This window comes from Trichechus manatus, unplaced genomic scaffold, assembly GCF_000243295.1.
Source record: "Trichechus manatus latirostris isolate Lorelei unplaced genomic scaffold, TriManLat1.0 scaffold00084, whole genome shotgun sequence".
Classification (NCBI taxonomy): Eukaryota; Metazoa; Chordata; class Mammalia; order Sirenia; family Trichechidae; genus Trichechus; species Trichechus manatus.
Genome location: NW_004444020.1, coordinates 4,316,276 through 4,329,467, shown reverse-complemented (window position 1 = coordinate 4,329,467; position 13,192 = coordinate 4,316,276). Strand labels below are relative to the sequence as shown.

General features: G+C 41.6%; 1 protein-coding gene across 1 annotated transcript in view; it reads right to left on the bottom strand.

The window, feature by feature from the left end:
• Positions 1-6,408: 6,408 nt before the first annotated feature.
• LOC101340471 (serotransferrin) overlaps positions 6,409-13,192 on the bottom strand; it is a 32,598-nt gene continuing 25,814 nt past the window's right edge. The window contains exons 15-17 of the mRNA XM_023735973.1: positions 9,312-9,475; positions 7,974-8,166; positions 6,409-6,628 (exon numbers count right to left, since the gene is read on the bottom strand). Coding sequence (XP_023591741.1) covers positions 6,594-6,628; positions 7,974-8,166; positions 9,312-9,475 — 392 coding nt within the window. The 3' untranslated portion in view covers positions 6,409-6,593. The remainder of the gene's footprint in view (positions 6,629-7,973; positions 8,167-9,311; positions 9,476-13,192) is intronic.

Genomic DNA, 13,192 nt, shown 5'->3' with positions numbered 1-13,192 from the left:
AGGAAGGGTCAGACACAGAGAACTCTGACCATAACTCTCTTACCTGTATAGGGATTTTGAGTCAGAACTATGTATATCAGAGATTGATACTGTGGTGGTGAAATCTGGGAAAGATTAAAGAAAAGTTTTAGAAGGCACTGTCTTTTTTTTTTTTTTTTCGATTTCCTGGGAATTATGAAGGCAGAAGAAATGTGCACAGCTTTCACACTCAAGTGAGAGATGCCTCCACCATTCTCAAGAATGAGCAACAAGGTGATGGGATCAGCTGGTTCCTGTCCTCATGCATCACTACCTCATGGATAGTGCAGGCTTCCAGGAGATCTGTGGGGACGGAGGCATTTTTTTTTAAGCTGGAAAGGGTAGACCCCTCTTGTTGCTCTTTTTGTTCAGAATTTTTCTTGTCTCTCACTTTAGCTTTATTTTTCAGTTGAGCATTAGTATCATTTTGTCAAGTTAAAATTTTTATTTGTACATTGGTTAATTTAGAGAGAATTGACATCTTTACAATATTTAGTCTTCCTATCCAAAGCAATATTTTTTTTTCTATTTTTTTTTTAATGTCGCTAAGTGGGTGTTATGGGTTGAATTTTGTCCCCCCAAAGCATGTGTCAACTTGGTTAGGCCATGATTCCCAGTATTGTGTAGTTGTTCTCTATTTTGTGATGTAATTTTCCTATGTGTTGTAAATCCCAATATCCACCTGTGGTTAATGAAGCAAGATTAGATTATGTTAAAGAGGTTTAGGGTGGGATGCAACACCCTTACTCAGGTCACATCCCTGATCCAATGTAAAGGGACTTTCCCTGGGGTGTGGCCTGCATCACCTTTTATCTTACAAGAGATAGAAGAGAGAAGTGAACAGAGGGACATGAGGACCTCATACCACCAAGAAACAAGAGCCAGAAGAATAGTGTGTCCTTTGGACCCAGGGTCCTGATAGCGAGAAGCCCCTTGTCCTAGGGGAAGATTGATAACAAGGACCTTCCTTCAGAGCTGACAGAGAAAGAAAGCCTTCCCCTGGAGCTGACACCCTGAATTTGGACTTATAGCCTACTAGACTGTGAGAGAATAAATTTCTCTTTGTTAAAGCCATCCACTTGTGGTATTTCTGTCACAGCATCACTAGGTAACTAAGACAGTAGGGTTTAAAAGTTTTTTAATGTAGCTTTTATTACTAAGGTTACCAACTGATACATTTTATTTATTTATTTTTTTAATTATTATTACCATTCCAAATCACTATTATTTGTATGAAGGAAAATTATTTATTTTCTATTTTAATTTTTATCCTTCTACTTTCTGAACTTTATTTTTCCTCTTCTAGTATTTTTTTTTTTTTCTTGGAATAAGTACAGCCAGAATTCTCCTTGGAAGCAAAGATGGCGAGACTTCATCTCATATACTTTGAACATGTTATCAAGAGGGGTCAGTCTCTGGAGAAGGACATCCTCCTTTGTAAAGTATAGGGTCAGAGAAAAAGAGGAAGACCCTCAACAAGATGGATTGACAGAGTGGCTGCAACAATGGGCTCCAGCATAACAACTATTGTGAAGATGGCATAGGACTGGGCAGTGTTTCATTCTGTTGTACATAGGGTTACTATGAGTTGGAACCAACCCAACAGCACCTAACAACAACAACAACAACATTTTTTATGTGCTCCTCGTGTGTTTTCAAGGTATACCATGTTATCACTTACAAATAACAGTAATTTTGCTGTCTCTTTAAATATTATATCTTATTTCTTTTTTTTTTGTAATTGGATTGGCCAGGACCTCTAAAATAGCAAGATTGGTGGTATTGAATGTTCTTATATTCCTAACTTCAGTGGGAATGCTTCAATTTATTCATAAGTAGGAGCCCTGGTGGCACAGTGGTTAAAAGCTAAGAACTACATCTGCTAACCAAAAGGTCAGCAGTTCAAACCCACCATCCATTCCTTGGAAACCCTATGGGGCATTTCTATTCGGTCCTATAGGGTCTCTATGAGTCAGAACCGACTCAACGCCACCTAACAACAACAGCATGTATATATATATATATATATATATATATATATATATATACACACACACACACATACATATATGTGATGGTTAAAGTTGTGTGTCAACTTGGCTGGGCCATGTTTCACAGTGGTTTGGCAGTTATGATGTAGTTCAGTAGTCATATGATGTTGTGATCATTTCCATGATGAGATTTGATATAATGGGGTGAGCCATTTCCTTGGTATAGATCTCTCTATATATATGTTTATATGTTTTGCTGGGTTTGTTTCTCTAGAAAACCCAGCCTAAGACATTTGGTATCAAGAATGGTTCTAGAGAAACAAAATTGTAAGGATGAGTTTTCTAAATTGGTTCTCAAGTCTGGTTAGTCTTAAAGATGATGACTGCTTTCAGTAGTAAAAAGAGCACTACTAATCCATGATTTTAACAAACAAGTGGATAGGATGACGTGTTCTGTGGAAATCAGTCATCCTTTTCCCCCAGCTACTCTTGTCATTGCTCAGTGGGGTCATGAACAGTGGCCATGGTGGCAGGAATGAAGGTTATGCATGGGCTCAGCAAAATGGACTTCCACTCCCCAAGGCTGACTTGGCTACAGCCACTGCTGAATGCCCAAATTGCCAGCAGCAGAGACCAACACTGTGTCCTTGATATGGCACTATCCCTTGAGGTGATCAGCCAGCAAGCTGGTGGCAAGTTGATTACATTGGACCACTTCCATCATGGAAAGGGCAGCATTTTGTTCTTACTGGAATAGACATCTACCCTGGATATGGATTTGCCTTCCCTGCATGCAATGCTTCTGCCAAAACTACCATTTGTGGACTTACAGAATGCCTTATCCACCATCATGGTATCCCACACAGCATCACCTAGGATCAAGGGACTCACTTCCCAGCAAACGAAGTGTGACAATGAGCCCATGCTCACGGAATCCACTGGTCTTACCTGAAGCAGCTGGTTTCATAAAACTATGGAATGGCCTTCTAAAGACACAATTATGGTGCCAGCTAGGTGGCAATACCTTGCAGGGTTGGGACAATGTTCTCCAGGAGGCTGTATATGCTCTAAACCAGCATCTAATATATTGTGCAGTTTCTCCCAAAGCCAGGATTCATGGGTCCAGGAATCAAGGGGTGGAAATGGGAGTGGCACCACTCACTATTACCCCTAGTGACCCATTCACAATATTTTAGCTTCCTGTCCCTGTTACCTTGTGCTCTGCAGGTCTAGAGGTCTTAGTTCCAAATGGAGGAATGCTTCCACCTGGAGACACATCACTGATTCCATTGAACTGGAAGCTAAGAATGCCACCTGGCCACTTTGGGATCCTTATGCCTCTGGATCAATAGACAAAGAAGGGAGTTACCATACCCCCTGGTGTGATTGATCCTGATTACCAAGAGGAAATCAGATTAATTACATAATGGTGGTAAAGAAGATTATGTCTGGAATGCAGGCAGTCCCTTAGAGTGTCTCTTAGTACTACCATGCCGTGATTTAAGTCAATGGAAAACTACAGCAACCCAATTCCGATATGACTACTAATGGCCCAGACCCTTCAGGAATGAAGGTTTGGGTCATCCCGCCAGGCAAAGAACCACGACCAGCTGAGGTGCTTGCTGAGGGCAAAGAGAATACAGAATGGGCAGTGGAAGAAAGTAGTTCTAAATACCGGTTACTATCATGTGACCAGTTGCAGAAACAAGGACTGTAATTGTTATGAGTATTTTTCCTTTCTATGTGTGCATCAAATATTTTTGTTTTCTTCACTTATAAAATAAAAGATGAGAACAGGGCTAGTGCATTTTCAGTTGTATGTGTGTCCGTTGCATCATGTTAGGTGCAAGTATGACTTTATAGTTGTCTTTATTCAGAGATTATGTATGATTTAAGGAGATGTGTACAGGTGCCAAGTTGACAAGGGGTGGACTGTGATGGTTAAGGTTGTGTGTCAACTTGACTGGGCTATGATTCTCAGTGGTCTAGCAGTTATGATGTAGTTTGGCAGTCGTATGATGTTGTGATCACTTTCATGATGAGATTTGATATAATGTGATCACCTCCATGATGGGGTCTGCTGTGAGTAGCCAATCAGTTGAAAGGGAGTTTCCTTGGGCATGTGGCCTGCATCGAATGTAAGTGGACATTCTGGCAAGGCTTGTGGGCTTTTGCTCGCTCTGGATCCTGCAGCTGGTCTCTGGCTCTTGGGACTTGAGCTAGCAACTTACCTGCAGTCTTATCTGCCAACCTTGGGTTCGCCAGCCCCTGTGGCTACGTGAATCAGAGGAAGCCTCTGTCCTGACCCACAGACTTGAGATGTTCCAGCCTCTCCAACTGCATGAGCCATTTCCTTGATATAGATCTCTCTATATATATTTATTTATATGCTTTACTGGTTCTGCTTCTCTAGAGAACCCAGCCTAAGACAATATGTATATGTATCTATGTGTGTGTATGTGTACATATATATGTATATACACCAAAACCAAAAGACTCGCTGCCGTCGAGTAGATTCCCACTCATAGCAACCTTACAGGAGAGCATAGAACTGCCCCAAAGGGTTTCCAAGGAGCGCCTGGTAGATTCAAACTGCTGACAGGATTTGTAGGAAGTGTGGAGTTTAGGTGAATAATAAATAAGGCAGTTTTGATAGGCTCAAAGCAAGCAGGGCTGTGTGCAAAGAGGTCAAGATCAGGTCTAGACTGCAAAGTGGAATTAAGGTCTTGTTTCCTTGAAAATTATAAAGTTCAGATAGAGGTGGAATATTGTGTCCAGAAGCCCATCATCTGAAGGTCGTCTGCACTTGAGTTGTAAACTGAGTCTCTTGTCCCAGACCCATTGCCATTGAGTTGATTCAGACTCAAAGAGACCCAATAGAATGAAATAGAACTGCCCCACAGGGTTTTCTAGGCTGTAATCTTTACAGATGCAATTGCCACATCTTTCTCCCGCAGAGTGGCTGGTGGGTTCAAACCACTAACATTTTGGTTAGCAGCCAAGTGCTTAAACACTGCGCCACCAGGGCTCCTTGAGTCTGTGGTAGTAGGAAGAAAAATAAAGGTGCAAACTGGGGAGCTAGCTAGAAGGCAAAATCAACAGAACTTGGTGACTTACTGGTTGTGGCGGTGAGAGAAAACAATGAGGTGAAATTTGGCTTCTTGATTTATGGCTTGAGTGACTGGGTGGATGGCAACGTCTTTAGCTGCTGTGAAATGTAGGGCAGCAGCAGTTGGGTTAGGGAAGGAAGAGAGGTAAGGGGCAAGATGATCTCTTCAGATTTTGATTTGCTGAATTTCTAATTGTTGTGATAAATCTACAGTATATATCCTTATGCAATAGGAGGTAGGAGTGTAGGGACACTCAAAGTTGGTGTCAGAACTATAGCTATAGATGCCCAGGAGTCATTATCATTATTTAAGGAGGACATAGAAAGTGAAAAGAGCACTGGATCAAGAGAGGAACTCCAGAAACACTAAGATTTCAGGGCTGATAGGACAAGCCCACAACAGAGACAAAAAAATGAAGAGAGAGCAGTAGGAATAAAAGCTGAGCTGCTATGTTAGAGAAGCTGAGGGAATAGAGTTTCAAGGAAGAGCAAAGGGTCAACTGCACGACATGCAATAAACAGGCTCCGTCATAAAAAAACTAAAATTGGATTTAGCAGTTGGCAGGTCAGTGGTGACCTTCACCAAGTTAGCTTCAGGGGAGCGGATGGAGCAGAAGACTGATTTTCATGCGTTAAGCTGTTAATAGTAAACAAGGCATGGAGAGAGTGAGCCTGCACCTCCTTTCAGGAAGCTTGGCTGAGAAGGGTAGGAGATGGGTCAGTAACTACTGTGGTCGTTGAGATCAAGTTATGATTTTAAGCAAAAAGGTATTTCAGTGATTTATGCTTTCCAGCTGGTTTAGAATCAATACTTCTGTTGTGCCTGATGTAATTCTTTAAAAATATTAATATCTCAAATTATTTTCCTCATTTATGATTCTATTTGTTTTTAATTCAATTAATATAAATATTTTATATTCTTTTTCTGTACTCACTTGAGCCCTTGATCTCTTTTATTCACTCCGCATATGTCCTCCTTCCTGCTCCTTCCCTAGCAATAAGTACTACACACACACACGCACGCACGCACGCACGCACGCACTCACGCACGCACGGCCTTATACACTTGACTCTACTATAATGACCATGCAGACCCCTCTCAGAAAACATTCCTATTGGACTGTACCTAGGAGTTGTGGCTATGCCACCACAACCAAGGCTGTAGGGAAGATCAGGTGAGCTCTGAAGGAAGGGCCCAGTTGAATAGGTATTTAGTCAGATAGGATAAAATAAATCCTTCCAGGGGAAACATTTAAGAAAGATTGAAGTTTTAAAAAAATATAGAGTCCATAATAATTTTTATTTCATGTCCTGCACAGGTGGCAACAGAGAACTGTGAAGGCGGATGTAATTAGCACAGACTTCACTCAGACTAGTGAGAGAGGTCCCAGCACAAAGCAGGGGTGGGGTGCACAAAGCCCATGGGCCAGTGAAGCTCCCATCTCCATCTGGATGGTGGCCCCACCTCTTGAGTTTTAACTTCTGTGGAAAGTGCAGGCTTCCAGGAGTTCTGTGGTGCAGAGCAGAGAGGTAGGACATTGAAAATCTGCCTATATTTATTAACTGTTCAGGGAATGAACAGTTAGGCATGATACAAAAGCACTCAGACATGCTACCCTCCTCTTTTTCTGACTGACTGGCATGCTATACCATTCTCACATTGCCTGCACAGCTTCTCGACTTGCCTGCACAGCTCAAGTGCCAACTCCAGTGAGCTGCCCATCCCAAGGATGATGACATGACTTCTCTGCACTTTACCATCTCCCCACCTTGATTCTTATTGGCGGGGCCCACACGCCTGAATTCATGTGGCTGGAAGTAGCCTAGGGGACTGTGCTGTATGACCTCTGCTATAGTACCCCTCTTCAGCAGGAGAGGAATTAGCATGGCAAGATGCACTAAGCACCTAGAATATTCTAGTTTCCCTGTTAGGGGCAGGGGATAGAGCAGAGAAGAGCACAGCCAGACTTCCTCCCCTCAAGGAGGTTATAGTTTAAGTAAGTATAACTTGAGTGCTCACAACAGTGGCCCTGGACAGGCAAGTTCCTTACATCATAATTATGTGGAGTAGCTGTTAAAACGCAGATACCCTGACCCTATTGCTGAATCAGTGTCTCCATGGCCTGGGCCTGGGAATCATTATTTTAATATGCACACTAAAGTTGAAGAATGACTGCAACCACACATTATTCTCCCACATCTTCAAAATGATTGCAAGTGATTAAATTAAGTCCAACACTGTTCTAGTGCAAAGCTATGTTTTACCGTCTTTTGACTCTTAGGAAATTGGTCTTCAACATGAGTGCTATGTATGGCAGCTTTTGGTTAACAGAACTTGTCATTGCTCAAACCCTCTAGAGCAGCACTGTCTAAAAGAATTTTCTACAATGACAGAAATGTTCACTCTGCTGACCAATACGGAGCCACGCTTGGCTATTGAACACTTGAAATGTAGCTGGTGTGACTGAGGAACTGAATTTTTAATTTTAATTAATTCAGATTTAATTAACTACATGTGGCTAGTGGCTGCTATATTGAACAACACAACTCTAAAAAGAAAGGAGTTTGCTGCAGAGAAATGGGAACGTGCACATAAACCGTTTCATTAGTAGTAAAATGGAATTCTGCATCTCCAGGAAATTCACTTCCCTAGCACTCTGACCCTGTATCACCCTTACTATCTGCCCATACAAGCTGGCCTTTCATGACATGCTGGGACTACATTTTTCCCTTACCATTGTATCTGTCCATGTGATCTCACGGGGCCACAGCCTACTCCTCCTTTTGTACCCACCACCCAGAACCCAGCACAGTGCCTGGCTTGTAACTTCCCCCTTGGAGCTCCTCCTACTTACTTGAGGTTGAACATTGTGCCACGTTAGCCACAGCTGTCATGTACTCTTCTCCTAAGTATTTTTCATATGTTGTTTTGCCCTTAAGTTCGGCCAAACATTTTGTGTCGTCTCTAAACAGCAGGTCATTGGTTTCAGACTGGAACAAACAAAATCTGCCTGCAAGGCACTCAGAGCCCTGTCTTCCAAACTGCTCCTGTCAAATGAAGAGAAAATGCATGAGGAACTGTGGCAGCAAGCAGTTGGGAGCACATGGATGGGAGGCTGAAGCTCTGAACCAGCCCTGAAGAAAAAGGTAAGCGGACAGGGTGAGCCTCAAGATCTTTCCACATCCCTCGCCTGGCATTACCCACCATGGGACTCAGCTCCATGCTTTCCTGTAGCCACAACTCTCTTTGTAGGGTCCATCCTGGTCCCACCCTTCTCTCAGAGGTCTCCCTCACCCCCTTCTGACTTCTTTGATATCTCTTCCCCATTTCATTGGCCATGTCCCTGGGGGGCTGCTTATAAGAAACAAGAGGACAGTAACATATCCCTTCATGTGCCTAAGGGAAGTCTTGAATTATGCTATCTTAATTTTTTAAAAAATAAACAACTAATAGTAGCATCAACTGGCAGTGAGCTGTGCCTGAGGGGAAGGTCTCCAGGATTAGAATATTAAGGCAGTCCACCACAAGACGGGGACTGGGTTGGTTGTTCTCCCCAGACGGCGAGCTCTCTTGTTGTAGGGCTGCTGTCTTTTTCTAGCTGTTGAGAATAGTACTTAGTGTACCTAAGCAAGAGAAACACGAATTCCAGTCTTCACCATTTGTATCACAGGATGCTGGGAAATGGGATCAGTCTTCATTTTCAAAAAGACTGAAGTGGGGAAATGAGGGTGCCACTGAGCAATGTTAGGGAGGAACAATGTAGATTCTTGGTCCCAAGGGCACGTGGATCAGATGGGTGACTTTTCTTCAGTGTCCAGGACTGGGAGACAAATATAGCTGACATGTTCTGAGCACTTTCTGTAAACCAGACATTTTCCTATGCCCTTTGGATGCACTACCTCATTTAATCCTCATAAAAATTAAGAAGTAGGTAAAATTATCATTCTTATTTTATAAATAAGAGGAAACTCAGGTGTAAAGAGGTTCAGTAATAGTACGCCTAAGACGGCACAGCTAGAAAGCCACAAAGCTGAGACTTGAACCCAGTTATTTGAGTTGAGTCCAGGGCTTCCCAATTCGAGTTTCCAGAAAGAGTATACTGGAGTCTGGCCTTGAACTTAGCTGTGAACTCCCCCAAATAACCCTTGTTCATCTAGGAAGAAAGGGTGGGGAGGCCCTGGTTGGTCCATACCTGTTGGTTGTGTAACACCTGGCGAACACAAGCTGCCTTGTCTTTCCTTGAGACCACAGCGTGATTTGGGACTCGGGCCAGGTAGCAGTTAGCATCGTTCACAGGCTTTCGGGTGCCATCCAGGCACAGCAACTGAAAATCTTCCTCCTTCCAATCCTTTCCCGCTTCAGGGTCATTACATGGGAGGGAAAGAAGGTGGATCAGCCAAAGCTGCCTAACTTTGACAAACCCGTTGCACACAATGGGGTTACAGTCATGCAGAAGAAAAGAGACACCCACGTGGTCTACAAGGTGACATTCAACTCACACTTACCAGGAATTACTAGTGACTACCCCCTTCCAACCTCTCACTGAGTTAACTACATTTTGTGGATGTTGTTTAAAAAGATCCTCTTTTCTACTAAATTCCAAAGCATTCTGTGCATGTTGTTCTAGCACAGGAAGAACATAACACTCTAAGCCAGCTGTTCAAATCTTTGTGCTCTACAATTTGACACGGCCAAACAAAAGAACTTTTCTCCTGAGGTCCCTTTTGGAAGCTGCACCAGTGTTTTAAATCTGACTCACTCTTACTGGTTCTAAATGAAATTGCACACATGCCTATGTGGGCACAGGTCTATACTCTGTTCTCAGCCCCTTGCTTCATTCTTTTCTGTAGTCTCTCTGAAAAAATCTCACTCATTCGCAGGGTTTCTGCTACTTCCTTCTGAGGAAATTCTCATAAACGTTTTGTCAGCTTTAACTTCTCTCCCAAAATAGAGGATTGCAACATTTTCCTTCATATTTTATTGAATAAGTAGTATATGAGTTCATAGTCATTACAAAAATTTAAACATATTTATACATAAAGTAAAAATACTTCTTTTTCTATACTCCCAAATCCCACTCTGTTCTGTAGTGGTAATCCTTGATATCACATTTGTGTGTTTCCTTCTAGGTCTTGCTGTATGCATTTTCCTACATATGTGTCTATATGAATGTCTATGATTTTGTTTAGTGTTGGATCTTGACAAATGTAAAATTCCATATCTTTTTTTAATTCAGCTAACAAAACATGTTATCCTTCTGTGTCATTGTATGTAAATCTAGCTTATTTTTAAAATTACTGTATAATATTCCATAGTATGCATGTAACACAGTATTTTTTTAAACCATTTCTCCACTGAGGGGTATTTAGGTTATTTCCAATTCTTTGCTACTACAGGAGGGCTAAAGTGAATATCACTGCATATGACTATGTACAAGTAGAAATAGAACAGCTAGTTCAAAGGGTATCTGCATTTTTAGTTTCAATAGAAAGATCTAACTTGCCTGCTCCTCCTCCCACCAAGTAACAGCATACATCTTCAATCACCTTCTAACATTTCTCCTTCCCTTTCTTACCAGCCCCTCAAATTCAACACCTTCCAAATGGAATCCGTCATCTTTCTTCGCAAACTCATTTCATTCTTTTTCATAATTTAGGCGTTTATTGAGCAATACTAAGTTCTCACCTTCCGCTAAGCACAATCTTTTTGGAGGAGGGTAATAGCACATACACAAAAGCAAATGTTCAGGGCACAGATAATAACAATTTATATTTTGTGGGATGCACTATAAATGCTGTGTGAGTTCAGAACCAAGGCAGTGAGGGTGGAATAATAAGAGAAAGCTAGCTGGAGGAAGCCACGTTTCAGATGTGTCTTGTAATATGCGTAGGATTGACAGGAGGAGAAAGAAATGCCTCTCTAGGGGAGGAAAAGAGGGCACTGGCAAGACTTAGGGACAGATACCCCGGTACCTCTATGGGTGAGAGGGGAACAGTCCCACTGGAGCAGACTCGCAGATAAAGGGGCTGAACAGGTGAGTCACACCGAGGCACTATAAGCCCTGAGTGCTGGTAGTGGAATGTGGAGCTTACGTGGGAAGAAAAAATGGGTCTTTGAGAACATATAAATGGAAATCAGTGTTACCATATGAGCTTGGACGTGAAATTATCCAACTGAGGAAAACTAAATGGGAGATATGTAGTCTGGGTTAGGAGGGTAGCAGTGGAAATCTAGAAGATCATGTTAAAAATTTTTTATGTGTGCAATAAAAGTTGTGCATGCATTATTGTTAACACACGTTTAATCTGTACAATACTAAAGAGCATAAGGAAGAAAATTTTGAAATACTTATAATCTCATAGCACATACCTTCAACATTGGTGCATTTCTTCCAGACTTTTTTCTACACATACACACAATATGCACACAAGTATATACACAAGTGAGATTTTGTATCCTGTTTCTTCTACATCATAACATACCATAAGCATTTAACAAAGGCCTATTTTGAACAAATAAAATAAGCCACAGACTAATCTAGGCCTGATCAGCAGAGAGTGTAAAAAGATCCAGAATAGGAATAGAAGTTGTGAGAAAAGGAGTGGATTTTGAAAGAAAGATGAAGACTCTGGATTTAAACAAATTAAGTTTACAATACCAATGTTTTTTATACATAAAAATGACCACTTGGCAAATGGAAATACTGGAATGAAATTTAGATGGGAGGTCAGATCTCCTATCTAAATTTTATTCAAGAGATAAGAATTTTGGAGTCGTTGCAAAGAGTGGAGAGTTGAAGCTGAGAGAGGAGCCCTACTCAGGAATGTATAAAAAGAAATAAGGGTGACAAAGAACTAGGCTTAGGGGTACACTCAGGTATTAGGAAGGAGAGCCCCTGAAGGAAAAAAAAAAAAAAAGGAGGGAAGAAAGAAAAATTAGCCGACCCAAATTCCTTTCTTCAAATACAGATTTATTTAGCTACTATGTGCCAGGTACTATGCTAGGTGCTGGGAAAATAAGAGGAGGAAAAAAGAGCTCAAAGAGTTTGTGTGCCTATTAAAAACCCACTGCCGTTGAGTTAATTCTGACTCATAGCGACCCTATAGGACAGAGTAGAACCACCCCAGAGGGTTTCTGAAGCTGTAATCTTTATGGGCTTGCAGAAAGTGAAGAGGACTTAAAGCACTTACTGATGAAGATCAAAGACTACAGTCTTCAGTATGAATTACACTTCAACATAAAGAAAACAAAAATCCTCTCAACTGGATCAAAAAGCAACATCATAGTAAACAGAAAATTTTGAAGTTGTCAAGGATTTCATTTTACTTGCATCCACAGTAAACACTTATGGAAGCAGCAGTCAACAAATCAAATGATATATTACATTGGGCAAACCTGCTGCAAAAGTCCTCTTTAAAGTGTTAAAAAGCAAAGATGTCACTTTGAGGACTAAGGTGTGCCTGACCCAAGTCATGGTATTTTCAGTCACCTCATATGCAAGTGAAAGCTGGACAATGAATAAGGAAGACTGAAGAAAAATTGATGCCTTTGAATTATGGTGTCGGTGAAGAATATTGAATATACCATGGACTGCCAGAAGAATGAACAAATCTGTCTTGGAATAGGTACAGACGGAATGCTCCTTAGAAGGGAGGATGGTGAGACTTCATCTTACGTGCTTTGGACATGTTATCGGGGGACCAGTCCCTGGAGAAGGACATCATGCTTGGTAAAGCCATCCTGTGAGGATGGCACAGGACTGGGCAGTGTTTCATTCTGTTGTACATAGGGTCACTATGAGTTGAAACCAACTCAACAGAACCTAACAACAATAGTCTTTGTGGAAGCAGATTGCCACATCTCTCTCCTGCAGAGTGGCTGGTGGATTCAAACTACTGACTAGTTCTGAAACTAGTAATTCTGAAGGGTCGAATGTGGGATGTGCAGTATGATTAGTATTTTGAGTTTTTTCAGTGTCATGGCTGTCCAACTTTCACCAGCTAGTTTCAGTACCCGTTGATGATTCTTGCCTGAATCAATCATTACTACATTGGCTGCCAAATGATGATTTTC